The 27,593-nt window shown below is 45.5% G+C and overlaps 1 protein-coding gene and 1 long non-coding RNA gene across 3 annotated transcripts; both read left to right on the top strand.

The window, feature by feature from the left end:
- The first annotated feature begins 1,776 nt into the window (after window positions 1-1,776).
- On the top strand, window positions 1,777-5,224 carry LOC120969796 (uncharacterized). The gene is made up of 2 exons (XR_012188904.1): window positions 1,777-2,759; window positions 2,857-5,224. It is a non-coding gene; the product is annotated as an uncharacterized lncRNA (long non-coding RNA).
- A 15,251-nt stretch (window positions 5,225-20,475) lies between these two features.
- On the top strand, window positions 20,476-24,877 carry LOC120968908 (uncharacterized). Of its 2 annotated transcripts, none has more exons than XR_012188903.1 (3): window positions 20,476-21,069; window positions 21,139-21,489; window positions 21,587-21,754. XR_012188903.1 is itself a non-coding variant. In XM_073503343.1 (3 exons), exons 1-3 carry the CDS (start codon window positions 20,859-20,861, stop codon window positions 24,860-24,862), a joined length of 654 nt encoding a protein of 217 aa, XP_073359444.1. In that variant the 5' UTR covers window positions 20,476-20,858; the 3' UTR covers window positions 24,863-24,877. The 2 variants fall into 2 exon arrangements, 1 of the variants encoding a protein (XP_073359444.1); XM_073503343.1 differs by lacking the exon at window positions 21,587-21,754 and adding an exon at window positions 24,771-24,877.
- The last annotated feature ends 2,716 nt before the right edge of the window (window positions 24,878-27,593 follow it).

Genomic DNA, 27,593 nt, shown 5'->3' with positions numbered 1-27,593 from the left:
CTTCAGTCGACCATTCTCGCGCTCTTGGCGGAGGCAGGGGCGAAGTAGAGTTAGGCCCCTCGTTCATTTCCTTGCCACCGCGACTACGACCAAATTCCGACCCAGGAGGTAGCTATTGGGTACTGGAAAGGGGGAGCACGGTGGTTTTGAGAACATAAACGAAGTTTCACATGTCCCAGTTCTATACAGAAATGCATAACAGGGGGGATAAAAGACTTATCTGATTCCGCAGCCTTCGGCAACCTTGGCTTGCCGTGGTTGGATCCTTGTGTCTTCAGCCCCCGACAGTCTTGGCTTGCCGGGGCTGGAGTGCAGGACCGTTCCCTTTCTCCCAAGCGGCTCGGCAGAAGTGTCCATGTGCCCTGCGAACCAAAGAGAACAGAAAGATGCACACTCGACCTCTAGGCTAGGGGTTAGTCGCCGCTAAGCACTATCAACCCTAACCGAGGGAGAGACTTAACCTAGTATGCATGCTAAAACTTAGGGCGCCAGCGCTTCATTTATTTATGCTCAGGGTCTGCGCCTGGCTTTGCACAGAGGGTTACATGCCTTGCCGGCAAAGCTTGTACAAAAGGTGGCCTGCCGGGAGGCCCGGTAGCCGCGCCTTATGGGTAAAACTTGCGAAGATGTTCGATGTTCCAGGAGTTGCTCACTGGGACGGCATCTTCGGTCTCCCGGCGGACTGTGCCGGGCCTGGTGACTCGTATTACCTGATAAGGGCCTTCCCACTTCGACGTCAACTTGATGGAATTCTTGGCCGAGTGAATGCGCCGAAGAACAAGGTCGCCTTCCTCAAAGCTTCGGGGATGAACCTTGCGGCTATGATAGCGGCGCAAGGCTTGCTGGTAGCGCGCTGCTCTCACTGCTGCCCAAAGACGATCTTCCTCAAGGAGCATTGCATCATCTTGCCGCAATTGCTCTTACTCAAGCTCGTCATAAGCCAGCACTCGAGGTGACCCGTATATGAGTTCCGTGGGGAGAACTGCTTATGCCCCATATACAAGGGCAAAGGGTGTCTAGCCGGTGGCTCGATTTGGCAACGTCCTGATCGACCAAAGAACCACTGGCAACTGATCAATCCAGCGCCTTCACCTCTTGTGCAGCCTGTCAAAAGTCTTCATCCTCAGGCCTCGCAATACTTCAGCATTTGCCCTCTCCGCTAGGCCGTTGCTCCGCGGGTGTGCCATGGAAGCAAAACAGACCTTGCTGCCGAGGTCTTGGATGTATTGCATGAAGGTGTGGCTTGTGAACTGCGTGCCGTTGTTGGCGATTACTCTGTTTGGTACACCAAAACGGCAAACTAGCCCCTTGAAGAACTTGATGGCCGACTGTGCGGTAACCTTCCTGTGACGCCCCGAGACCGACGCTCCAGATGCCTTCCATGTTTTGTGTGACCGCTGTGTGTTCTATTTGTATGTTGCATTTCATCATGTCATCATTTGCATTGCATCTACATGTTTTCATAAAACTCGTAGTCGTTCGTGGTTGCCACTTCTCTCTTTGCCCCCGTTGACCTTTTGTCAGGCCTCTTTGTCTTTGTCAACCTCTCCCAGACCCCTCGCGCGTGTCCGAGACTTTCCCGAACCCGACCCGCTCAGTCATCACCGTTGGATTCAGATCATTTCCAAACATCCTTCTAATATCTTCGATTTATTATCGGATCTCTCTTAACCTTTTTATCTCGACCGTCCGATGTAAATCAGAGGGTCCAAACCTAGACCCACTTTGCTATATATAGACCAACCCCTCCTCAGTCCAAACCCTAGTTTCTAGGAGAGCTGTCCCATCCTCCAAATCCCTCCGCCGCCGCCGCCAGTTTGTCCCTCCTCGATTTCTTCCCTGCCCTCCACCTGCCCAACCAGCCACATCCTCATCGGGATCCCTCCCGATCCGCCCAACCAGATCAGCCGCCTTGCGGCGCCCTCGCCCTCGAGCTCCAACGGGATCCGCGCGCCCTGGATCGCCTGCTTCGAGCACCTCCTGGAGCTTGACCATGCGCGCCCTCAAGCCCCTGCCCGACCACGAGATAAGCCCCGCTGCCCTTCTCCTCCTCCTGTGGTTTCTCTGCCTTCCTCGTCCTCCTCCCTCTGTTGTCTCTCCTAGCCACTCACCCTCTCCTGTTCCTCTCTCTCAGGAGACGCCATAGGCGCCCCTTGGTGCTTCGCGTCGCGCCCGGCCATCATCCTCAAAGCCGGCGAGTTCCCCTTGCATCACCGTCGCCCGTACGGGACCTCGTCTGCCTCCCCTGCATCACGCCTCATCGCCGGGAGCTCTCGCCAAGTCCGCCTTCCGTCGACCACAGCCCAGCCACTCCCAGTCCACATGGCCTCCCGTCCCACGCCGGACCTCGTCGTCGCGCGTCCCCGTCTCTCTCTCATCTCTAATCCCTCGTCGTCGTCTCCGTGCAGAAAACTCGTCGCCGACCTTTCCTGGCTCGGCCAAGTGGGGATTCGGCGCCTCGCCGCCCGGATCCAGCCGTCTACGCGTCGTCCGCGCCACCAACCCTGCCTCGCTCGCGCCCGGGTCCAGCCGCTGCTGCCCTCCCGACCTCCGCCTGTCCCACGATCCTGCTGAAGCCGCGCTAAGTTTTGTGGCTGCTCTGCCTCGCTGCGTGCAGCTGATCCAGTGGCGCCCCAGTGCCTCGTTCGCCCCTGTCAGCGCCCGCGTGTGCGCAAGGCTAGGGGCGCCCAGCTCCTTCTGCTTACCCAGACAGCCAAGGGCCAGCATCGCCATGGCCGCCGGCCTCTGTTTTTCCCGCTGTGAGAACGTCCTCCATAACTGAAGCATCGTTCTCTTCCTAGATCCGTTCTAGCATATAGGTTATTTAGAGTTTTCACTATGTTCCACTACAAGCAGATCAGCTAGCCTACTGGTTGTTCCCTCGAAGACACATCAGGAGGTCCTGGGTTCGAGTCCCGGACGGCCCTGTTTCTTTTATTTTGCCAAACACTCACTCAACTACTTGGGCCAAATCCTCCTGGGCTGCTGCGGTATGCTGCAATCCGACCTGTGCGTGTTTTTTCCCTGTTCCAGCGAATTTAGCATCATTCCAGAGATTTTCTGTTTTGCAGAGAAGTCCCTCTAGATCATGCATTTAGTAACTCACAAATGGTGCATTGGATCAAAATGATTTAAATATGTAAAATGCTTATAATTTCCTCTAGTTTCATAATATGCTGCTTTCATGCATGTTTAAAATGTTTAAATTGATATTTGTTTAAATTTGCTCAAATGCCATGTTAAAATGATTTATTTCATAACTAAATAACCGTAGCTCCAAATTTAATAAACTTTATATGTAAATGGGGTGGAAAAATGCCTAGTTTAACATGGTGGCATTACTTTGCATGCTTAACAACTTTAAAATATGGTTTAGGGCAGAACAGTAGCAAATTTGAAATATGCATATGAGGATTTTCCGGAATTGTTATTTGTTGTTCCGGCCTCATTTAAACTTGCCTAGATAGCTAGTTTACTTATGCCTCACCTCTTGCCATGTTAACCAACATTTAATATTGTTGAGTAGTTTAAATGGGAGAGAACTAAATAATTGTTTTGAAGTTTAGTCAATATGCAACTCGTTGCATATTGAGCTCCACTTAAGTTGTAGTGTTGTTTGTTGCACTTTGCCATGCTATGCATATTTAAACCGGACATGCATCATACTTGGTTGTACATCATGCCATGTTTATGTGATGGTTGTTTACCATGATGTTTCCTTCTTTCCGGTTGCGCTTCTCCTTGATAGTTCCGGTTACGTTGCGATTGTGAGGATCCGTTCAACTACGTCCGTTTGTCTTATTCATGGACTCGTTCTTCTTCCTTCCGGGATTTCAGGCAAGAAGACCATACCCTCAAAATCACTTCTATCTTTGCTTGCTAGTTGTTCGCTCTATTGCTATGCCGCGCTACCTACCACTTGCTATATCATGCCTCCCATATTGCTATGTCAAGCCTCTAACCCACCTTTCCTAGCAAACCGTTGTTTGGCTATGTTATCGCTTTTGCTCAGCCCCTCTTATAGCGTTGCTAGTTGCAGGTGAAGATGAAGTTTGTTCCATGTTGGAACATGGATATGTTGGGATATCACAATATCTCTTATATAATTAATACATCTATATACTTGGTAAAGGGTGGAAGGCTCGGCCTTATGCCTGGTGTTTTGTTCCACTCTTGCCGCCCTAGTTTCCGTCATACCGGTGTTATGTTCCTTGATTTTGCGTTCATTACGCGGTTGGGTGTTATGGGAACCCCTTGACAGTTTGCTTTGAATAAAACTCCTCCAGCAAGGCACAACTGAAAGGACATGCGATGCCCCCATGTGTGGTTTTGGTAATTGATGACATTCTCTATGGACTAATGGTTGCATTGAGTTATATTTGAAGGATTTGTCCATAGGCATTTCTTGAAGTCCATGTGTTGGTTTCAAGGAGTTTATGTGTTGATCAAGGCGCTATTAAGGAATTACCCAAAGATTGGTCACGTGAGTGTTGAGCTTATTGCAAGCATGTCTTGAAGAAGAAGATTGTGTGATCATTCATGTTTACCTTCAAGACATCATCCAAACGAAGAGAGTTGGAAAGATTCAAGGTTGATCAAGACTAAGTCAAGAGTGAATCAAGTTGATCAACTCACAAAGCGTAAAGGATGTACCGAGAGGGATCAAGTGATCCCATGGTATGGTAAGCATTGTCCATTGCACTTTGTGTACTAACCCATGGTCTATGTGAGAGTTCTATGTGGGTTAGGTACATGTCCATGGGCTTGCATCAAGAGGAAGATATCATACGATCCAGGGAAAGGATGACATCAAGTGGTGATCGTCATCAAGATTGCCGTGTGCAAGTTCAAGTGGAGCATCACGAAGAGATCAAGTGCTTGAAGCTTGCCATACATTGTGATGTCAATGGACTTGTGAAGATGTGCCGAAGAGTGGCTCACCCATAGTGGAGTATGGGGGAGCAATAATCTAGTCTCCATCGACCCAACGCAATCAAGAAAGGTGGTCCATCTTGAGGAGGACAAGATCATCATCATCTAGCTCAAGTGGATCATGTGCAAGGCAAATGTTTGCCCTTGATAGGTTTTCTATTTTACCGGTCTCATGGTGGTTGTTGGGAGACCGGGTTATAGGATCGATTGCCGTACTATCAAGGGGGGCTCTCAAGTTGGTAGCTTGATCGTATCATTAGTAGAGAGCTCAAACCATTGCATCCTTGCATCATGTTTCTTGGTTCTTGTTTGGTTCTCTTTGTGAGTCTTAGAGCTTATGGTCATCTTGATGACAAGCTTCAGTTCATCGAAAACGGAGTTCACATGCTTCTTCTATTGCATTTTCGGTGTTGGAGGTTTTACTGGTCTCTTTCAAGGAAGGGTTCTCACCATTTTCTAATGGGCCTTTTCTCATTTGCTTCTTATTGTTATTTGTATCAAGATTGTGTTATCCCTTGTCGCTAGCTTTCCAACAAACTTGCTTTCGTCGAATTCGGAGTCCGTTTGCAGAAGTTGTGGTGTTCTGAAAAGGCTGCAGCGGTACTACCGCGGACAGGAGCGGATGTAATTTTTTACTACCGCTCTTGAGAGCGGTACTACCGCTTGGAGCAGTACTACCGCGGCTACTTCCGTGGCTACTTCCGCTCGGGACCAAAAACTCGTCACAAGTCTAGCGGTGGTAGGCACGGATGTAATTTTTTAGTACCGCTCGCAAGCAGTAGTACGACTACCCTTAGCAGTAGTACCGCTACCCCTAGTGGTAGTACCGTGAGGTCAAGCAGTACTACCGCTCCGACGGTTCTTCTAGCTTTTTTGCCTCCTTGCTGTTGTGTTTCCAAGGCCTACTACCGCCCTAGCGGTAGTACCGCTCCTTGGAGCGGTAGTACCGCTCGGTGCGGGCTGTGAGCATAACGGTTGGATTTTTTCCCCACCTATAAAAGGGGGTCTTCTTCCCCAATGAACCTTATCCTTTGAGCTCGTGTTCTTTCCCCATTGTTGACCTTCTTCGAGCTTGCTAACTCTCAATCCCTCCATGGATTCTTGCTAGTTTTTGAGGGAAAAGAGAGAGGAGATCTAGATCCACATTTCCACCAATCACTTTCTCCTCTATGTGAGGGGAGCCCCTTGGATCTAGATCTTGGAGTTCTTGGTGTTCTCCTTCTTGTTCTTCCTCTCATTTTCCTCCCTAGGATTAGTTGCTTTGGTGGGATTTGAGAGAGAAGGACTTGGGCACTCCGTGTGCCCTTGCCATTGCATTTGGTGCGTCGGTTTGAGTTCTCCACGTGATACGTGGAAGTTACAAGTTGAGAAGCTTATTACTCTTGGGTGCTCGGTACCCTTGAGCTTGTTCCTCTTGGGTGCTTGGGCGCCCTAGACGGTTGGTGGTGTTCGGAGCTCAATCATTGTGGTGTAAAGCTCTGGGCAAGCGTCGGGGTCTCCAATTAGGTTGTGGAGATCGCCCCGAGCAATTTGACGGGTTCGGTGACCGCACCCAAGGGTTGCCAAAGTGTACGGGTTCGGTGACCTCCCCCAAGGGTTGCCATTTGTACGGGTTTGGTGACCGCCCTCAAGGGTCCCTTAGTGGAATCATGGCATCTTGCATTGTGCGAGGGCGTGAGGAGATTACGGTGGCCCTAGTGGCTTCTTGGGGAGCATTGTGCCTCCACACCGCTCCAAACGGAGATTAGCATCCGCAAGGGTGCGAACTTCGGGATACATCGTCATCTCCGCGTGCCTCGGTTATCTCTTACCCGAGCTCTTTACTTATGCACTTTACTTTGTGATAGCCATATTGTTTCTTGTCATATATCTTGCTATCACCTAGTAGTTTATCTTGCTTAGCATAAGTTGTTGGTGTACATAGGTGAGCTTAGTTGTTGTAGGTTTTGTGCTTGACAAATTAACCGCTAGGTTTATTCCGCATTTGTTCAAGCCTAAATCGTAATTATTTTAAAGCGCCTATTCACCCCCCCTCTAGGCGACATCCTCGATCTTTCAATTGGTATCAGATCCTCGTCTCTCTTTATAGGGCTTAACCGCCTAGAGAGTAAGGATGTCGACTAGGGGTTTAGGATTCTCTGACACTCTTAGTTTCGATGGCACAAATTTTGATGTTTGGGTAATTCGCATGCTTAATCTCTTTAGGGTCATGGACCCAAATTTAGAGCGAATTGTATATATGGGTTTTTCTCCTCCAAAGGATCCACAAAGATTATCTTTAGAGGATGAGAAAAACTCTTATCTCAATGCTCAAGCTTCTAATGTGCTTTTTGATGCTTTGAGCAATGTAGTTATATTTCAACTCATGCCGTTTCGGGATGCTCATGAGTTGTGGACAAAGCTTCAAGACAAATATGGCGTGTCCGAGATTTGTGGAGATGATTGTCCTCCTTCCACCTCCGGTCGTATAGTATTCTCAACTTCTTCTACTTCACCTACATGTGGTTTGCCACAAGGTAATGATATGGTGAGTAGTGGTGTTCATTGCAATGATTATAGTGAGCATATTATTGATGATCCTTCATCACTTTATTATTGCAATGCTTCACCTTTGGACTTTAACACTTCGAGCACTCTAAATGTTTCACATGCTTGTGTTAAAAGTTCTTGCATATCTTGTAGAAATTGCTTGCTCAAATCTCATGATGATATGCTTGCTATGTCTTGTTGCCATGATAAAAATGTATCTATTTCCTCAAGTTGTTGTGCTAACAATGTAGAGGAAACCCAACACTCCATGGAACAAGATGTGGTCTTGAACGGTGCTTCAAGGGATCCTACATCATCATCGATTGCTTTTTGCCTTATGGCCAAGGCTTCAAAGGTATCTCCCACTTTGAATCCCAATATATCTTGTGATAATATTGATGATGGCAAGAGTGATGATGATGTCGATTATGATGAAGAGAATGATGATGTTGCCTCCTTAAAAGTTAAGGGGGAAATAATTTTTAAAGCTCTTCTTAAGAATAAAATTGCTCGTTCCAACTTCATAGAAATCATGTCTATTGCTATTGAGGGCAAGAAATATATTGATGAGTTGGAATCTCGTCTTGAGGAGCATGAGGTCACCATTGATAAAATGGAAGGTCATGAGCGTGATTACGCTAATGAGATTGCGGACCTCTCTCAAGCTCTTGAACTTGAACAAACCACCATGGAATCTCTTGAGGAGACTTTTTCTCTAGAGTTATCTAGAGTGAAGGAATCTCATGATAGAGCTCTTGAGGTGGCCAATGTTTTTTAAACTAAAAATGCTAAGCTTGAAGTTGCTCATGCTGGACTCCTTGAGGATTTTGAGCACCTCGAAAATGGCTCAAGGGTCATCAAGGGTGAGCTCATGCATCAAACTCACCGAGTCTCATGCTCAACTTGAAGCTTCTTATTTAAAAGAGCTTGCCAAGTTGCCTTCTCCTCTTGTTGTTAATGATGACGCTTGTGCTACTAACTCTATTTCTTGTGAAGCATCCATTTTAAAGGAGAATGTTGAGCTAAGGGCTCAACTTGAGTTGCTATCTAGCAATTATGGGAAATTGGAAGAAAGTCATGAAAAGCTTTCTAGCTCTCATGATGATCTTCTTGTATCCCATAATGTGCCAAAAATAGCTCATGAGGCTATGGTTGCTAAGGTAACATCTAGTGAGCCTCATGTGGACATTAGCACTACTTTTAGTCAAAATGCTATATTGCCTTGTGCTAGTCCTCGTAATTCATCTATGCATAACATTGGTACATCTTGTGATGAATTGCTTTCCTTGCCTTGTTGCTCCAATGATGAAGCTTATACTTCCTCTAGTACTTGTGTTGAGACTAACCATGTAGAGGAAATCAAAGAGCTCAAGGCCCAAGTCACTTCTTTGAAGAAAGACTTGGAAAAGTGTCATGAAGGGAAATCCACACTCAATAATATCTTGAGTGTGCAAAAATCCCCCAATGACAAAGGTGGACTTGGATTCAACTCCAACAAGAAGAAGAAGTCCAAGATGAACAAGAAGAAGGGCCAAGAACACGTCAAGAATTTGGCCAAGATTATTTGCTTCAAGTGCAAAATTGAAGGGCACCATGTTAGATCTTGCCAATTGAAGAAGAAGGCCATTAGTGACAAGCAACAAGGGAAGCGGCTACAAGTGCATTCTCATGCTCAACCTCAAGTTGAAGAAAGGCCTCTTCCCAAGAAGACTCAATCTAATGCTTCTCAAGTTGAGAAATCAAGTGAGAAGAAAGTGAATAGTAGACGTTGCTACCTATGTCGTGAAAAAGGTCACGTCGCTTCTTCATGCACGAATGGTACCTTATCAAACCCTATTCTAATTGGTGATATCTATTCTCTTGGGAAGGATAAGGTTGGCAATGTGTTTGCCAAATTTGTTGGTACTCAAAGTGGTGTCAAGAAAAGAACCATTTGGGTAGCCAAGCCTATTGTGACTAACCTCTTAGGACCCAACTTGGTTGGGGACCAACTAGCTCATACTTGATCAATAGGTGTTATTGGAGGACATTGGAGACTTGGCTACATTATGAAGAATTAAGGGGACTTCATCACTCTTATTGTCTCAAGCCAAGTCAATCGAATCATCAAGCTTATATCTTATATCCAATGTGCCTCCTTGCGGTAACTTGTACTTAAATTGCTTACATTGAAAGTTACTTGCCCCCTTGCGTGTATTGGTTTTGTTCCTTGCATGTGTTTGTATATGTTGTGTCTCCAAATTGCTTATCTTGAGTAATCAAGTTTATGTATGTTGGTTTGCACTTCATGTACATGTGTGTCGTACGTTGAGGCTTTGTGCATCTTGTTTGTATCTTAGTTGGCTCTTGTGAGAGATTAATCAAGTATCCCATTATGGGGGACTGATGTGCTTTGTGCACCTCACAATCCTATAAATGTGTGTACATGAGTAATACCATCTAGTATTGATATTTCAAGATTATCTAGTCGCTATGTGGTATGTCTTCTCATGAGAAATTCAAATTCTAAATTGTCCATTAATTATCTCTTGTTGGATCGTTATTTTTGCCTCTTGTTTATCTTTAATTGGTATCACATTATGGGGGAGTAATATGCTATGTGTATATTACTAGCCTAGAAAATATTTACATTTGAGATATTGTCACCTAGAATTGATATTGTAAATTATCTTGTTCCTAGGTGGCATGTTTGCTCTACAAGTTGCAATTTGCTTGTGTTTGGTGTGAAGATGATGTCGGATATCCTTGCTATCTACCACCGGGAATTATTTCCAAATACTTCTTGTCTTTTGACAATTGGTACTCACTTATGTGTGGTAGAAATTTTTGATCATCTTCACATTGGCGTTTGCCTTTTATTTGCCTTATCTCTTGCCAAGTTTGTGTCAACTCCCATTGCCTTCCGTGCCATTTGAGGATCTTGTTGTTTTCTTGATCTTGTCTAGTGTTTTCCTTGATATAGTGAACGTGGTGATCCTACCTTGTGCATTTGTATTCCAATGCAAATTCTCTATAATGCACAACTCGCGGGGGAGCTATCCTATTTTCTATAAAACACTAAACTTGTGATCCATTTTAAGTGTGTGTTGGTGGACAGCAAGCCGTTTCTTTTTGGTACTTGTGCCATCATGAAACTTTGTAGAGAGATTGGTTTGTTTGGAACCATCCTCTCTTTTGGGAGTTTGATATCATTTTGTGGGCTCCAATGGATATCTCATTCCTTGATGTATCTTTTATTGATATCTTCCAAGTGATAATTTCTCCATTTGGTATTCTTTTCACTTGGTATTTCCTTGTATTTTGGTATCGGTTCTTGAAAGTCTTGAGCATGCATATTAACTTCATGTAGTTTCCTTGGCATGCTTTCTCTCTTTGACCCAATATATAGGGGAAACTCCACCAAGTCTCAAATTGGATGAGATGTGCATGAAATTCATTTTCATATCTATGTGCACATATTTATGTGGAGTTTGTCCTATGGATTGTTGGTTCTCTAACTCTTTGGTCCCAATGAGTTTGGGTACCATTTTGTTTGTGTTGTTGTTCTAGGAACAATTGGAGATGCATTGGATGCTCGGCTACTCACAAGGAAGGTGTTGTCACCATGTGCTTTTTGGAGTCAAGCTAGGATGATCAATGAACTACACTGTACCTTCAATTGGTATCTACTTCATCCTTCCAATGTTAACTCGGTAACAAGTATCTTCATATACTTCATGCACACATTTCTTACATCAACCTTGTGTAGGTTGTATCATGGCATGTTATTCATTCTCTCTTGTGATACTTGTTTCCTTTCTCAACATCGCAACAATGATCTCTTGTTGCTAGTTGTGATGTCTTTGATGGTTGTGTGGTAGGAATTCATTTATATACAATAAGACCATATCTAGCCATGTGCTATGCTTCCAAGCAAATATCTTACTGGTATATGTATGACGTCCTTTTGGATATCTTGTTCCTTCTTGTTGTAAATATTTCGGGTGTACATCCTTCTTTGTAGATATATATCATCATGATTTCGTCTACCTAGAACCTTATACACTTGAGAGAAATTACATCCCTAGATGATATCCTTTCTTTCACGTCCACCTTGTCTCTCTTTTGTTATTTCTTTGGTGGCTCCGTGAAAGCTTTTGCCTTGAGTATGTGTCGTATCTCGTTGCATCTTGATGCACTCTTGTGTGGTGAAGATTATTTTCCTCATGCTTATCTTTACGAGGCTTTTGCCATCTTAATTGGTATCCCTCGTCTTGATGAGGCTTTCTTCTTCTATCTTCACCACGGGTTGTCACAAGCATAGGTTCTCTATATGCTTATTAGTAAGCTTGTGAACCCATTTGCTAGTTGTGTGTGGGAATGATAGGCCTTGCACCGTGTGCCTCATTCTTCCAAGACTATGTTGATGCTTAATGCTCATCCGTACATTAGTCTTGTCAAGTGCTTTGCCATGACTCACATACATCATTTTGGTTGAGCCTACCCTTAAGTTGTCTCTTTTATATGTTGCTCAACCATTTGTTTGTTGCAAGTGCTAGGCTTTGTTTCCTACATGCTCACTTGCACTTGTTGTGAGTTTCTATTGATTTTCGGGGAGAGATGATCCTATTTTGTGCACTTGGTATCCTAATGCAAATATTGTAAGGAGTGCACAAATCATGGAGAGCTTCACTAGTGTCTTTAGAACACTCTGTTGCTCTCTTGCACTTGTCGTGAGGTTCTATTGATCTTGGGGGAGTGACGATCCTATTTTGCGCTCGTTGTATCCCATTACAAAACTAAATTGTGCACAAATCATGGGGAGCTTCTCTAGTTTCTCTAGAACACTCCTTTGCTCATGTCATAATTTATTTCATTCATATGGCACGTAGGATCATTGGTCTAGTTGGCTCAATTGATATCCTTTGTTTGCTTGCTTCAATTGGTATCTTTCGATTGCTTGATTGCTTGTTTCTCTCTTTTTTATGTCTTTGTGGCATATCATTATTTTGCTATCTTTGTGCCTCAATATAGTTTGTGTTCCTCCAAGTATTTACCTTTGGATATGTGTGTTTCATTCCACTCATTTGTTGAGAAATACATAATTTATGGAGGACCACAATTTATATTGGCCTTCTAAGCTTTTCGCCCATTTTGGCAATCGATGCCAATGGGGGAGAAGTTTCAGAGAGTTTTGTGGAGAAGTTTAGAGAGTTGTCTCTTCAGGCTTTGGTTTGTTCCTAAGCATACGCATCTCCTACGCAGGCATTATTGGTTGTTGCATTGCATGGTGATGCATAATTCCTTATATAAACTCTCTTGAAAGTGATTGTCATCAATTACCAAAATGGGGGAGATTGAAAGGACATGAGGTGCCCCCATGTGTGGTTTTGGTAATTGATAACATTCTCTATGGACTAATGGTTGCATTGAGTTATATTTGAAGGATTTGTCCATAGGCATTTCTTGAAGTCCATGTGTTGGTTTGAAGGATTTTATGTGTTGATCAAGGCGCTATTAAGGAATTACCCAAAGATTGGTCACGTGAGTGTTGAGCTTATTGCAAGCAGGTCTTGAAGAAGAAGATTGTGTGATCATTCATGTTTACCTTCAAGACATCATCCAAACGAAGAGAGTTGGAAAGATTCAAGGTTGATAATGACTAAGTCAAGAGTGAATCAAGTTGATCAACTCACAAAGCGTAAAGGATGTACCGAGAGGGATCAAGTGATCCCATGGTATGGTAAGCATTGTCCATTGCACTTTGTGTACTAACCCATGGTCTATGTGAGAGTTCTATGTGGGTTAGGTACATGTCCATGGGCTTGCATCAAGAGGAAGATATCATACGATCCAGGGAAAGGATGACATCAAGTGGTGATCGTCATCAAGATTGCCGTGTGCAAGTTCAAGTGGAGCATCACGAAGAGATCATGTGCTTGAAGCTTGCCATACATTGTGATGTCAATGGACTTGTGAAGATGTGCCGAAGAGTGGCTCACCCATAGTGGAGTATGGGGGAGCAATAATCTAGTCTCCATCGACCCAACGCAATCAAGAAAGGTGGTCCATCTTGAGGAGGACAAGATCATCATCATCTAGCTCAAGTGGATCATGTGCAAGGCAAATGTTTGCCCTTGATAGGTTTTCTATTTTACCGGTCTCATGGTGGTTGTTGGGAGACCGGGTTATAGGATCGATTGCCGTACTATCAAGGGGGCTCTCAAGTTGGTAGCTTGATCGTATCATTAGTAGAGAGCTCAAACCATTGCATCCTTGCATCATGTTTCTTGGTTCTTGTTTGGTTCTCTTTGTGAGTCTTAGAGCTTATGGTCATCTTGATGACAAGCTTCAGTTCATCGAAAACGGAGTTCACATGCTTCTTCTATTGCATTTTCGGTGTTGGAGGTTTTACTGGTCTCTTTCAAGGAAGGGTTCTCACCATTTTCTAATGGGCCTTTTCTCATTTGCTTCTTATTGTTATTTGTATCAAGATTGTGTTATCCCTTGTCGCTAGCTTTCCAACAAACTTGCTTTCGTCGAATTCGGAGTCCGTTTGCAGAAGTTGTGGTGTTCTGAAAAGGCTGCAGCGGTACTACCGCGGACAGGAGCGGATGTAATTTTTTACTACCGCTCTTGAGAGCGGTACTACCGCTTGGAGCAGTACTACCGCGGCTACTTCCGTGGCTACTTCCGCTCGGGACCAAAAACTCGTCACAAGTCTAGCGGTGGTAGGCACGGATGTAATTTTTTAGTACCGCTCGCAAGCAGTAGTACGGCTACCCTTAGCAGTAGTACCGCTACCCCTAGTGGTAGTACCGTGAGGTCAAGCAGTACTACCGCTCCGACGGTTCTTCTAGCTTTTTTGCCTCCTCGCTGTTGTGTTTCCAAGGCCTACTACCGCCCTAGCGGTAGTACCGCTCCTTGGAGCGGTAGTACCGCTCGGTGCGGGCTGTGAGCATAACGGTTGGATTTTTTCCCCACCTATAAAAGGGGGTCTTCTTCCCCAATGAACCTTATCCTTTGAGCTCGTGTTCTTTCCCCATTGTTGACCTTCTTAGAGCTTGCTAACTCTCAATCCCTCCATGGATTCTTGCTAGTTTTTGAGGGAAAAGAGAGAGGAGATCTAGATCCACATTTCCACCAATCACTTTCTCCTCTATGTGAGGGGAGCCCCTTGGATCTAGATCTTGGAGTTCTTGGTGTTCTCCTTCTTGTTCTTCCCCTCATTTTCCTCCCTAGGATTAGTTGCTTTGGTGGGATTTGAGAGAGAAGGACTTGGGCACTCCGTGTGCCCTTGCCATTGCATTTGGTGCGTCGGTTTGAGTTCTCCACGTGATACGTGGAAGTTACAAGTTGAGAAGCTTATTACTCTTGGGTGCTCGGTACCCTTGAGCTTGTTCCTCTTGGGTGCTTGGGCGCCCTAGACGGTTGGTGGTGTTCGGAGCTCAATCATTGTGGTGTAAAGCTCTGGGCAAGCGTCGGGGTCTCCAATTAGGTTGTGGAGATCGCCCCGAGCAATTTGACGGGTTCGGTGACCGCACCCAAGGGTTGCCAAAGTGTACGGGTTCGGTGACCTCCCCCAAGGGTTGCCATTTGTACGGGTTTGGTGACCGCCCTCAAGGGTCCCTTAGTGGAATCATGGCATCTTGCATTGTGCGAGGGCGTGAGGAGATTACGGTGGCCCTAGTGGCTTCTTGGGGAGCATTGTGCCTCCACACCGCTCCAAACGGAGATTAGCATCCGCAAGGGTGTGAACTTCGGGATACATCGTCATCTCCGCGTGCCTCGGTTATCTCTTACCCGAGCTCTTTACTTATGCACTTTACTTTGTGATAGCCATATTGTTTCTTGTCATATATCTTGCTATCACCTAGTAGTTTATCTTGCTTAGCATAAGTTGTTGGTGCACATAGGTGAGCCTAGTTGTTGTAGGTTTTGTGCTTGACAAATTAACCGCTAGGTTTATTCTGCATTTGTTCAAGCCTAAACCGTAATTATTTTAAAGAGCCTAACCACCCCCCCCTCTAGGCGACATCCTCGATCTTTCACCAACCTTGGTTTTACATTTGCCTAACAACCTATTACCCTTCCCTTGGGTCGGCCAACCCGAGGGTCATCTTTATTTTAACCCCCCCGGGCCAATGCTTCTCTAAGTGTTGGTCCGAAACGAGCAGACTGCGGGGCCACCTTGGGGAAACTTGAGGGCTGGTTTTTACTCGTAGGATGCCTCATCCGGTGTTGCCCTGAGAACGAGATATGTGCAGCTCCTATCGGGATTGTCGGCACATCGGGCGGCTTTGCTGGTCTTGTTTTACCATTGTCGAAATGTCTTGTAACCGGGATTCCGAGTCTGATCGGGTCTTCCCGGGAGAAGGAATATCCTTCGTTGACCGTGAGAGCTTGTGATGGGCTAAGTTGGGACACCCCTGCAGGGTATAAACTTTCGAGAGCCGTGCCCGCGGTTATGTGGCAGATGGGAATTTGTTAATGTCCGGTTGTAGATAACTTGACACTTGACTTAATTAAAATGCATCAACCGCGTGTGTAGCCGTGATGGTCTCTTTTTGGAGGAGTCCGGGAAGTGAACACGGTCTTGTGTATGCTTGAACGTAAGTATCTTCAGGATCACTTCTTGATCATTTCTAGCTTCTCGACCGTGCGTTGCTTCTCTCCTCGCTCTCACTTGCGTATGTTAGCCACCATATATGCTTAGTGCTTGCTGCAGCTCCACCACTTTCCCCCTCTCCTACCCATAAGCTTAAATAGTCTTGATCTCGCGGGTGTGAGATTGCTGAGTCCTCGTGACTCACAGATTCTACCAAAACAATTGTAGGTGCCGAGGATACCAGTGCAGGCGATGCTACCGAACTCAAGTGGGAGTTTGATGAAGACTTGGGTCGCTATTATGTTTCTTTCCTGATGATCAGTAGTGGAGCCTAGTTGGGACGATCGGGGATCTAGCATTTGGGGTTTTCTTCTTTTATTTTGGTTTCGTAGTTGGACCTTGATTGTACTCTGGATGATGTATGTATTAATTGATCATTGTGTGAAGTGGCGATTGTAAGCCAACTCTTTATCCCATTCTTGTTCATTACATGGGATTGTGTGAAGATGACCCTTCTTGCGACAAAACCACCATGCGGTTATGCCTCCAAGTCGTGCCTCGACACGTGGGAGATATAGCCGCATCGTGGGTGTTACAAGTTGGTAATCAGAGCCATCCCCGACTTAGGAGCCCCCTGCTTGATCGAATCGCTGACGTTGTTGAGTCTAGAACAAAATGTTTTGAGTCTTAGGAATATATATATCGGAGAGTAGGATTCTTTTTACTCCTCGGTCCCTTCGTCGCTCTACTGAGGCCTCCTGACGTAGATGTTTTGACTTTCCTCTCCTCAAATTTCACTAATTTTTTTTAGAATCACGCGGGTATCTTGGAATCGTTTCGATGGTTTTGTGATGAGAACATTGTTCTTGGTGCCTCCTGACATTTAGGGGTTGTGGCAGTGTCCCGGGGAGTTGAGCTCCGAGGTGTTGTCGTCACAATTTTATCGTTGCAGTTCTGGAATACCTGAGTTTCGGCGACATCAAAAATCTCTTTTATGCAGTTGTTGGTGAGATCACCTCGATGCCACCCAGTGCTAGGGCGGGAGTTTGGGAGTATTGCCATAACTCGTATAACAGATGCTTTTCAAAGGTTGAGGTACACGATTTCTGGAGTTTTCTTGCTTATGTGTTGACGGATGGATACAGCTGGATCTAGGAATTGTTAGTTTGGGTGAGATATATTGCGTCCCCTGTATCCCCAACACCTGATTGCATAACCAGAAAGTTTCGGGAGTTTATAAGTGGGAATTCAAGTAGCTCTTAGATTATCTTTCCAACAGACACATGATATGATATGGGATCTATCATATGTTTGTTTTCGGCTTATTTCCTAAGCCAATCCTTTGTTTTGTTTTGGTCTGTGGTATTCGAGTTGCTTCGAAGTCAAGTGTTGATTCCATACCTTATTCTAAGCGGTGTCCTCATATTTCTATGTGAATACTAATCCTTCATGTTTATCGAGAATGTCATGTCAATTCTATTTTCCAACCGGCGTGCTTCTCTTCAAGTGGATCCGATCATTTCAACATTCGCAAGATCAATTCTAAGCTTTTTCTCAATGGTGTTCGTTTCATCCGTCCCAAGTTGCCTTTGTTTTTCCCACCCTCCCACCCTTTTTCTTCAAGGACTCAGATTTCTAATCGGGTATCCATCTTATTGATGTAAAGTCTCTTCATTCTTTTCTTTCAATGTTCTTATCCGGTGATTCTCAGGAAGATGCTAAGGAAATTTCAAGTTCATCATTCTTCATTCTCTTTTTTTTCTCTGGTGGTCTAAAAGTCAAGCTTCATTGTTGATCATATCTCTTCCTCTTGTTTCACATGATTTCCATGTTGGAAGTTCTTATCTAAGCATCTCATAATCGTGCTCTTCTCTCTATGCATGTGTTCCGGAGTACGGAAGATATCTCAGAAGATTCGCATTTCCATTCTTAATCCGTTCAAGCTATTTCGAGGATGCTATCTCATTCAAGCCATTTAATTCAACAAGTGCAATCTCTCTTTTCAAGCAATCGTTCAACGGTGGTTCTTTTGAGTGGGCCCTAACCCACAGGTCTTTTCCCAGGTTCTTACCTCACTCTTCTAATTCTTTCCGGAGTTATTCTCAAATTCATTGCAAAGTTTGACGTAAGAATGAATTATCATCAGTCAAATGTCTTTCTCCAAGATATTTCAAATTCTTTTCATCGTTGGTTCAACCTTTCTAATTTTCATTCCGGAGTGCCTCAACAATTCATGGTGGTTTTTCTCATCGTCATTCTCAACATTTGAAGACCGAAGAAGAGTTTCTCTTAAATCTTGCTCCATTCTCTTCAAGATTCATGGTTCTAGCTTGATGCTATCCTCTCATAATTGTTTTTGATTGTGAGAATTCTTTTCACCCATCCGGAGCATTTCATGAGTCTTTTCAGTTTGATTCTCCGGAGCCCATCATCTCAGAATTATTCATTCAAGCTTTCAGCTCTCGTTCTCCAAATCATACCGGTGCATCATTCAAGTATTATCTAATCAGCTCGGGATCTCTGCGTTCACTTGTATCTAAATTCTCTCAAGTATCTTCGTTCATTTTCTAATTCTTCCCGGTGTTTCTTTATCTTTTCTTCGTTCATTTTCAATTCTTACGGTGGTTCGTTCAAGAGTTCTCTTTTCTTGGTTATCATATCAATTCATTCGTTGTTTCCAAATCCAACCGGTGGTTCCATCAATACCTTCTCCAAGTTTACGCTATATCTCTCTTAATACTTTCTACGAGAATAAGTAGTATGCCAAATCCGTTGCTTGTCATCAATTTAAATTGGTGAACGATACGCATAACGTAATTCTTATTATTGTTTCATCCAAGTGATCTAGTTTCTTCTTTCCGGAGTTTGTTCATGATATCACATTCTCGGTTCGAGATGCTTCATCTTTTCTTTTCCGGAGTTCAAAGTTTTCTCATTATATCGTCCTGAAGCTCCATCTAAATCATTGCAAGGCTTCACCTTGTGTTGTTAACTTATTTTTTTTCTATCATCCTTTTGTTTACCGGAGTACTTCATGGAGGCTCTACATGGTGGTTCGTGAAGGATTCCTTTCATTCTTCAATTATTTTTTCAAGATTTCTCTCGAAGTTATGATCCGCCAAGCCATACTCAAAATTAAATAGGGTGCTTAACACATGTTTTGTTTTGAGGAGTTCAAGCATTCTTCATCTTGCATTCTGAAGTGCAATTCTTTCTACCTTATTTTGAGATGGTGATATGTCATTCTTGACAACTTTTTTCATGTTTCATGATTCACAAGTTATCAAGAATGAGATATTTAAACCCATCCTATTTTCTTCGTTCATGGTATCTTTTCAACCCAACAATTTCTTCGTTGATGTTATCTTGGTATAGATCTCACTTAAAGCCTTCTCGAAGGAATGTTGCTAATTGTGGTGTCTATCAATGATCCAAGTTTTCTCCTATCCTCTCGGCGAGAGAAGTTTTCATCTCTTCGTTGATCTCAAGCAAGCAATATTTTTCGTTAGTGGCAGAATTTCACCTCAAGTTTTGAGATGTCTCCATAAGCCCACGAAGATCATATCCTTTCTTTGTTGATTTTTCAACAACTCCGTTCTATCCTTCTTTTAAGGATGCTCTCTCAAATTCACTTGTAGAACATGTTGTTTTCTTCTCTGTTCTTTTCATTGCATTCTTTCATTTCTACCGGAGGCATTGTCATATTTCTCTCTTCGAACCATCTTCTTGCTTTGTCAAGATCATTTCTTGTTCCTTGGCTATCACAATATACCGGTGGTTGCATATTCTCTTTTGTTTGTTAAGCTCTTGTTTCATGCCTTTCAACCTACAAGGTTCTTGTAATGTTCCTTGTTCCTATTTGATAACGGAGTGTTTGCAATCTCGTCATCTCCATTGTATTCTTTCTTTCACTTTGTTCAACCTCTCAAGGTTCATGGTTTCACTCGTTTGTCGAAGAAGCAACTTTGTTTTATATCTTCCTCTTCCGCTTCTCTCCGGTGCCATCCCTAGATCTCGGGACGAGATCTCTTGTAAGTGGAGGAGTGTTGTGACACCCCGAGACCGACGCTCCAGATGCCTTCCATGTTTTGTGTGACCGCTGTGTGTTTTATTTGTATGTTGCATTTCATCATGTCATCATTTGCATTGCATCTACATGTTTTCATAAAACTCGTAGTCGTTCGTGGTCGCCTCTTCTCTCTTTGCCCCCGTTGACCTTTTGTCAGGCCTCTTTGTCTTTGTCAACCTCTCCCAGACCCCTCGCGCGTGTCCGAGACTTTCCCGAACCCGACCCGCTCAGTCATCACCGTTGGATTCGGATCATCTCCAAACATCCTTCTAATATCTTCGATTTATTATTGGATCTCTCTTAACCTTTTTATCTCGACCGTCCAATGTAAATCAGAGGGTCCAAACCTGGACCCACTTTGCTATATATAGACCAACCGTCCCATCCTCCAAATCCCTCCGCCGCCGCCGCCAGTTTGTCCCTCCTCAATTTCTTCCCTGCCCTCCACCTGCCCAACCAGCCACATCCTCATCGGGATCCCTCCCGATCCGCCCAACCAGATCAGCCGCCTTGCGGCGCCCTCGCCCTCGAGCTCCAACGGGATCCGCGCGCCCTGGATCCCCTGCTTCGAGCACCACCTGGAGCCCGACCATGCGCGCCCTCAAGCCCCTGCCCCGACCACGAGATAAGCCCCGCTGCCCTTCTCCTCCTCCTGTGGTTTCTCTGCCTTCCTCGTCCTCCTCCCTCTGTTGTCCCGCCTAGCCACTCACCCTCTCCTGTTCCTCTCTGTCAGGAGACGCCATGGCCGCCCCTTGGTGCTTCGCGTTGCGCCCGGCCATCATCCTCAACGCCGGCGAGTTCCTGTTGCATCATCGTCGCCCGTACGGGACCTCGTCTACCTCTCCTGCATCACGCCTCGTCGCCAGGAGCTCTCGCCAAGTCCGCCTTCCGTCGACCACAGCCCAGCCACTCCCAGTCCACATGGCCTCCCGTCCCACGCCGGACCTCGCCGGTGAGACCCCGCCGTCGCGCGTCCCCGTCTCTCTCTCATCTCTAATCCCTCGTCGCCATCTCCGTGCAGAAAACTCGTCGCCGGCCTTCCCTGCCTCGGCCAAGTGGGGATTCGGCGCCTCGCCGCCCGGATCCAGCCGTCTCCGCGTCGTCCGCGCCACCAACCCTGCCTCGCTCGCACCAGGGTCTAGCCGCTGCTGCCCTCCCGACCTCTGCCTGTCCCGCGATCCTGCTGAAGCCGCGCCAAGTTCTGTCACTGCTCTGTATCGCTGCGTGCAGCTGATCCAGTGGCGCCCCAGTGCCTCGTTCGCCCCTGTCAGCGCTCGCGTGTGCGCAAGGCTAGGGGCGCCCAGCTCCTTCTGCTTACCCAGACAGCCAAGGGCCAGCATCGCCATGGCCGCCGGCCTCTGTTTTTCCCGCTGTGAGAACGTCCTCCATAACTGAAGCTTCGTTCTGTTCCTAGATCCGTTCTGGCATATAGGTTATTTAGAGTTGTCAGTATGTTCCACTACAAGCAGATCAACTAGCCTACTGGTTGTTCCCTCGAAGACACATCAGGAGGTCCTGGGTTCGAGTCCCGGACGGCCCTGTTTCTTTTATTTTGCCAAACAGTCACTCAACCACTTGGGCCAAATCCTCCTGGGCTGCTGCGGTATGCTGCAATCCGACCTGTGCGTGTTTTTTCCTGGTCCAGCGAATTTAGCATTATTCCAGAGATTTTCTGTTTTGCAGAGAAGTCCCTCTAGATCATGCATTTAATAACTCACAAATGGTGCATTGGATCAAAATGATTTAAATATGTAAAATGCTTAGAATTTCATCTAGTTTCATATTATGCTGCTTTCATGCATGTTTAAAATGTTTAAATTGTTGTTTGTTTAAATTTGCTCAAATGCCATGTTAAAATGATTTATTTCATAACTAAATAACCGTAGCTCAAATTTAATAAACTTTATATGTAAATGGGGTGGAAAAATGCATTGTTTAACATGGTGGCATTACTTTGCATGTTTAACAACTCTAAAGTATGGTTTAGGGCAGAACAGTAGCAAATTTGAAATATGCATATGAAGATTTACTGGAATTGTTATTTGTTGTTCCGGCCTCATTTAAACTTGCCTAGATAGCTAGTTTACTTATGCCTCACCTCTTGCCATGTTAACCAACATTTAATATTGTTGAGTAGTTCAAATGGGAGAGAACTAAATAATTGTTGTGAAGTTTAGTCAATATGCAACTCGTTGCATATTGAGCTTCACTTAATTTGTAGTGTTGTTTGTTGCACTTTGCCATGCTATGCATATTTAAACTGGACATGCATCATACTTTGTTGTGCATCATGCCATGTTTATGTGATGGTTGTTTGCCATGATGTTTCCTTCTTTCCGGTTGCGCTTCTCCTTGATAGTTCCGGTTATGTTGCGATTGTGAGGATCCGTTCGACTACGTCCGTTTTTCTTATTCATGGACTCGTTCTTCTTCCTTGCGGAATTTCAGGCAAGATGACCATACCCTTGAAATCACTTCTATCTTTACTTGCTAGTTGTTCGCTATATTACTATGCCGCGCTACCTACCACTTTGTGACGCCTGGATAGTTAAGCTACAGTGAACCTCCGCTAATGATGCCATGTCACCTCGATTACTGTTGCTAATCTCGCGTTAGTTCGAAACCGGTTTGAATTCAAATTCAAAATCTAACAAACAATAAACGTTTTCAAATATTAAAACTAAAATGTTCTGTGTGAGTGAAATAATGCACAAGTAATTATGGTGTAGAAATCACACTTTTATTAAATGTTTGAATACCCAAAAATGAACAAAACAGTAGCTAAAACAATTATTTGAATGCCTTTGGTATTTTGTAAAATGCTAAACTATTTTATTTTGGGGTAAAAGTTTTTGTGGCATTGGGTTATGCTGTAACACTAATTTAGGAAATTAGATTATAAAGTATAAAACTAAAGTAAAAGAAAGACTAAAATAAAATAGTAAAAGAAAAATAAAACATTAAAAGAAAACAAAAGGAAAATAAAAGGCAAAAGAATCAAAGGAAAAAAAAGGCCAAACCACCCCCGGGCCACTTGGCCCAATTGGCAAAAGCTGCCCGGCCGGCCCACCTAACCCCCTCGTTCCCCTTCCCCTGTTCCCCCCACCCCGTGGACGCAGATGGCGCGTCCATGGCGTGGATAGCCACACGGCACGCATCCAGGTGACCTCGGCGCCCTATAAAGCTCCCCCCTCGCCTGGTCAACCCTAGCCCCCCCTAATCCCCTCGCCCACCCCCTCCTCATCCACTACAAATCAAGATCGGAGCTCGACGCGGTGACCGTGCTCATCGTTGCAGTAGTCGTGGCCCCCAGCCTCCCCTCGTCACGCCAAGACATCCAGGAGAATCGTCGCGGTCTACTTCATCCGTTCTGAGCACCAAATCGAGTGGAGCCATCCTGAACGCTCCCCATCAACCACGCCTGCGCCGCTCAAACATCTCCAGGAGGTCCGCCTCCTCGCCTTCGTCCTCTACACGGTACCCTCACGGGCTGGATCGCTGGGAATCACCGCCATCGGGTCGTCTCCCTCGACTATGGTGGATCGCCGGGAATCACCGCCACTGCTTCGACCCGCATCGTCTTCCTCGAGCTCGCTGTGAGCTCCCGCTGATTCCCCCCACTCCTTTTTGCTCACGCGCGTCCCCTAGTCGTATCTGCCGCAATGGACGGAACCCGCTACCCGCCGCGCTCACCGCAGCCGCCGGCCCCCGTACTCCCCGCGCGCCCGGCGCCGCCTCTGGCCGTGGCCTGGCTGCGCCCGCGCCACGCCCATGCCGCGTCTGCCAACCCCCCCCCCCCCGCGCGCGCATGCAGCCGTCGCTAGTGCTGCTGCGCGCCTGCTCTGCTGCTCGTTGCGGTTGCGCTGCGGCCGCTGCTAGTCCTTGCTCAGCCGCCACCGGCGGAGCTTCCCGCCGTGGCCGCCGACCCTCCTCTATGAGGCCGCGTGTGTGCCCGGCCTCTGAGACCGGCCCCAGTTTAGAATAGGAGAGGGGCTAATCCCCACTTAAGCCAAGGGCCCCCCACTTTTAGTTTAATTTTATGTTTAGGTTTAATTTAGTTGTACTCTATGACATGTGGGACCCCCTGTTAAATAACCTTTGATATAACTTGTTCCTATTACATGTCGGCCCCACAAATATATAAACCCATTTAAATAAATCTATTGACTGTTCAACATTGACTTTGACTGCTGACTCAGCACACCCCGGGTCCCATTGTCAACCTCACAAGCACACTGCTGTGTACATTTTCTGTGTACACTTAGCATTTAACATTAAATGATTTTCGAATTAATTTATATCCAAGAAATTTAGAAATTCATTTAAACTTTAGAAATTCATATAAAATAATCCGTAACTCGGATGAAAATACTTTGTACATGAAAGTTGCTCAGAACGACGAGACAAATCCGGATATGCATCCCGTTCGTCCACCACACATCCCTAACCTATCGAACTCACAACTTTCCCCCCTCCGGTTCATCTGTCCGGAAACGCGAAACACCGGGAATACTTTCCCGGGTGTTTCCCCCTTCGCCAGTATCACCTATTACCGCGATTGGGCACCCCTAGCATCACGCTTTGTTATGTTATGCATCGTCATGCATTTGTTTGCATTGTATTTATTGTTTCTTCCCCCTCTTCTCTCGCTAGACACCGAGACCGACACCGCTGCTACCCAGTACGACTACGGTGTTGACGACCCCTCCTTCTCAGCTGAGCTTCCAGTCAAGCCCCCCCGTTGATCACCAGATATCGCCTATTCTTCTCTATACTGCTTGCATTAGAAGATTGTAGCATGTTACTGCTTTCGGTTAATCCTATTCTGCTGCATAGCCTGTCATTGTTGCTACAGTTGTTACCCTTACCTGCTATCCTACTGCTTAGTATAGGATGCTAGTGTTCCATCAGTGGCCCTACATTCTTGTCTGTCTGCCATGCTATACTATCAGGCCATGATCACTAGGGACGTGATCACGGGTATATACTATATACTTTATATACATGACACATGTGGTGACTAAAGTCGGGTCAGCTCGTTGAGTACCCGCAAGTGATTCTGATGAGGGGGCTGAAAGGACAGGTGGCTCCATCCCGGTAGAGGTGGGCCTGGGTTCCTGACGGCCCCCGACTGTTACTTTGTGGCGGAGCGACAGGGCGGGTTGAGACCACCTAGGAGAGAGGTGGGCCTGGCCTTGGTCGGCGTCCGCGGATACTTAAAAATAACACGCTTAACGAGTTCTTGGTATTTGATCTGAGTCTGGCCATTTGGTCTCTACGCACTAACCAACTACGTGGGAAAGTTATGGGCACTCGACGTTGTGGTATCAGCCCGCCCTGTCGCTCCGCCACAAAGTAACAGTCGGGGGCCGTCAGGAACCCAGGCCCACCTCTACCGGGATGGAGCCACCTGTCCTTTCAGCCCCCTCATCAGAATCACTTGCGGGTACTCAACGAGCTGACCCACGCGTGTCCCTAGTCATATCTGCCGCCATGGACGGAACCCGCTACCTGCCACGCTCACCGCAGCCGCCGGCCCCCGTACTCCCCGCGCGCCCGGCGTCGCCTCTGGTCGTGGCCTGGCTGCGCCCGGGCCAAATTGGTATCAGAGCCGACTGGCTGTAGGAATCCCCTTCCCAACTCCTTGGCCGAAGTCGAGTCTAGTCATTGAAAACTTTTACTAACATGGCTGTGCGGCTTACGGGCCCACGTCGCCATTGGGTAGTAGTAGGATCTTTTATTCCTCCACCTTTACTCTGGGACTCTGATCTCTCTCCTATTCGGGTTTAATGAATTTACTAAATTCTAACTTTAGGATCTCGTTACTACTTCCTCCCGGAGAACCCCTCACTCCAGATGATTGCTCCGTGAACCAGAAGAATTTGAAGATACTCTCCGATATTCTCTCGAGACCTTGTGCATGTCGCTTTTGCAATTCCCTACCACCGAAACATCCCTATGGATAAATACTTACACCTTTCGTTCTTACTTTTATTCCTAGTTGATCTTGTTATTACAAGATACCCCGAAATTCTCTCTAATGTTTCGAGAATACTTTGTGCCTACTGCCTTGCAGTTCTTGCCACATGAATATCCCTACGGATAATTTCTCGCACTTACCGAGCATCCACTCATCCCCAGTTGATTCATGTATGTCACCAATCTTCGAAATACCATTCGATCTTCCAAAAATCCTCAGGAGCGTATTGCTCTTGAAATTCTTGCTTGCTTGCATTATGGTTAATCCCATAAGTCTCGTAATCATATTGGCATCCCTTGTCATTATCATTTTGAGTCCGTTGATTCAAAATGTTGCGAATGCTCGCAATCCTCAATCAGATCCTACAATTCATCCTTTCGGCTCAGACATCATTTTAAACATGAGCTGAATCTCGACCAATCAAATTGTTGTTGATTTTACCCCTAAGCTTACTCAACTTATCCATCCTTAATCACAGCGTTTGCTTCTGATCCTTTGATTTGGAAATCATAATTCCTTTACATGTGAGCTTTGAATTAGCCAGTTGCTTCTATAATCCAATGCCTTTGCATTGTTTCTTCCTCTGGTTGTGTACCGATGCTCGCATCACCTCCGTTATGGACCGTCAGATCCTTTGTTGAATTTATCATCCGACAGTGTCCTATGTTTACCAAAAACCTCAAGGAGTTCTTTCCCTGATACATAATGCCATTGGTAAATCCTATTCCTTGATTTGGCCAACCATGCTATGCTTTCGAGCTGGTGATATTTACTCTTGAAGCTTGTGGTATATGTTTCTAAGCTGCCCCGATGGGTTGAACCTATACCTTCTTTAAAACTGTGTGAACCCGAAAGTATTCACGAGTCATACTCTTCTGGTGCTTCGCCAGATAAAATTTCAACACTGCAACTTCTTCGAAGACGAGAAGTGAATGAAAGGTTATGCATTAAAGAAGTGGGAGTCGACCTTGAACGTAGTGTTCATGCCCATGGACCCGATGTGGAACTTATCATGGAAGCTTCTTGCAAAAAATTTAATCAGTTGGATAATTCTTTCGGTGTCTTTGAATTGGATCCCTTGCAACTATGGTTTCGGCCATATTGATATTACTTGATTCCTTTTCTCGGACAAGTTAAAGTACTTGTCTTTTGCAGATCAATACACTTGTCAACCCTCTATGTTGCTCTACCTCTGAGTATTACCCTCTGGTATCTCGATAATATCATCGAACCATGTTGCTTATTATGAGCCTTCATCAAGTATTATTCCTCACCGATTCCAGTGTTTCCTGGTTCCGAGTTGTAGGTCACTCGAGGACACCGATAACTAAATCGGGTCCGCAACACGATTAAACAACTCTTAGTAATCTCCTTTACTCACGAGTTTGTACTCGAGCATGTCAATCCTAGCTTGATCGGCTATCATCATAGTGCTAACTTTAACTATGCTACCTGGCCTTATTCCCGGAGCATAAATTTCGACGGTGAGCTAATCT

Source organism: Aegilops tauschii, chromosome 7 (assembly GCF_002575655.3).
Source record: "Aegilops tauschii subsp. strangulata cultivar AL8/78 chromosome 7, Aet v6.0, whole genome shotgun sequence".
Classification (NCBI taxonomy): domain Eukaryota; kingdom Viridiplantae; phylum Streptophyta; class Magnoliopsida; order Poales; family Poaceae; genus Aegilops; species Aegilops tauschii.
The sequence above is the reverse complement of the archived record's forward strand: the minus strand, read 5'-3'. Positions and strand labels throughout refer to the sequence as shown.

Excerpts from the sequence above, each read along its gene's own strand:
- LOC120968908 (XM_073503343.1), top strand. The coding sequence starts at position 20,859 with ATGGCCGCCCCTTGGTGCTTCGCGTTGCGCCCGGCCATCATCCTCAAC. Across the intron at positions 21,070-21,138 it reads TCCCACGCCGGACCTCGCCG|AAAACTCGTCGCCGGCCTTC; the intron begins GTGAGACCCCGC and ends ATCTCCGTGCAG. Across the intron at positions 21,490-24,770 it reads CGGCCTCTGTTTTTCCCGCT|ACACCGAGACCGACACCGCT; the intron begins GTGAGAACGTCC and ends TTCTCTCGCTAG.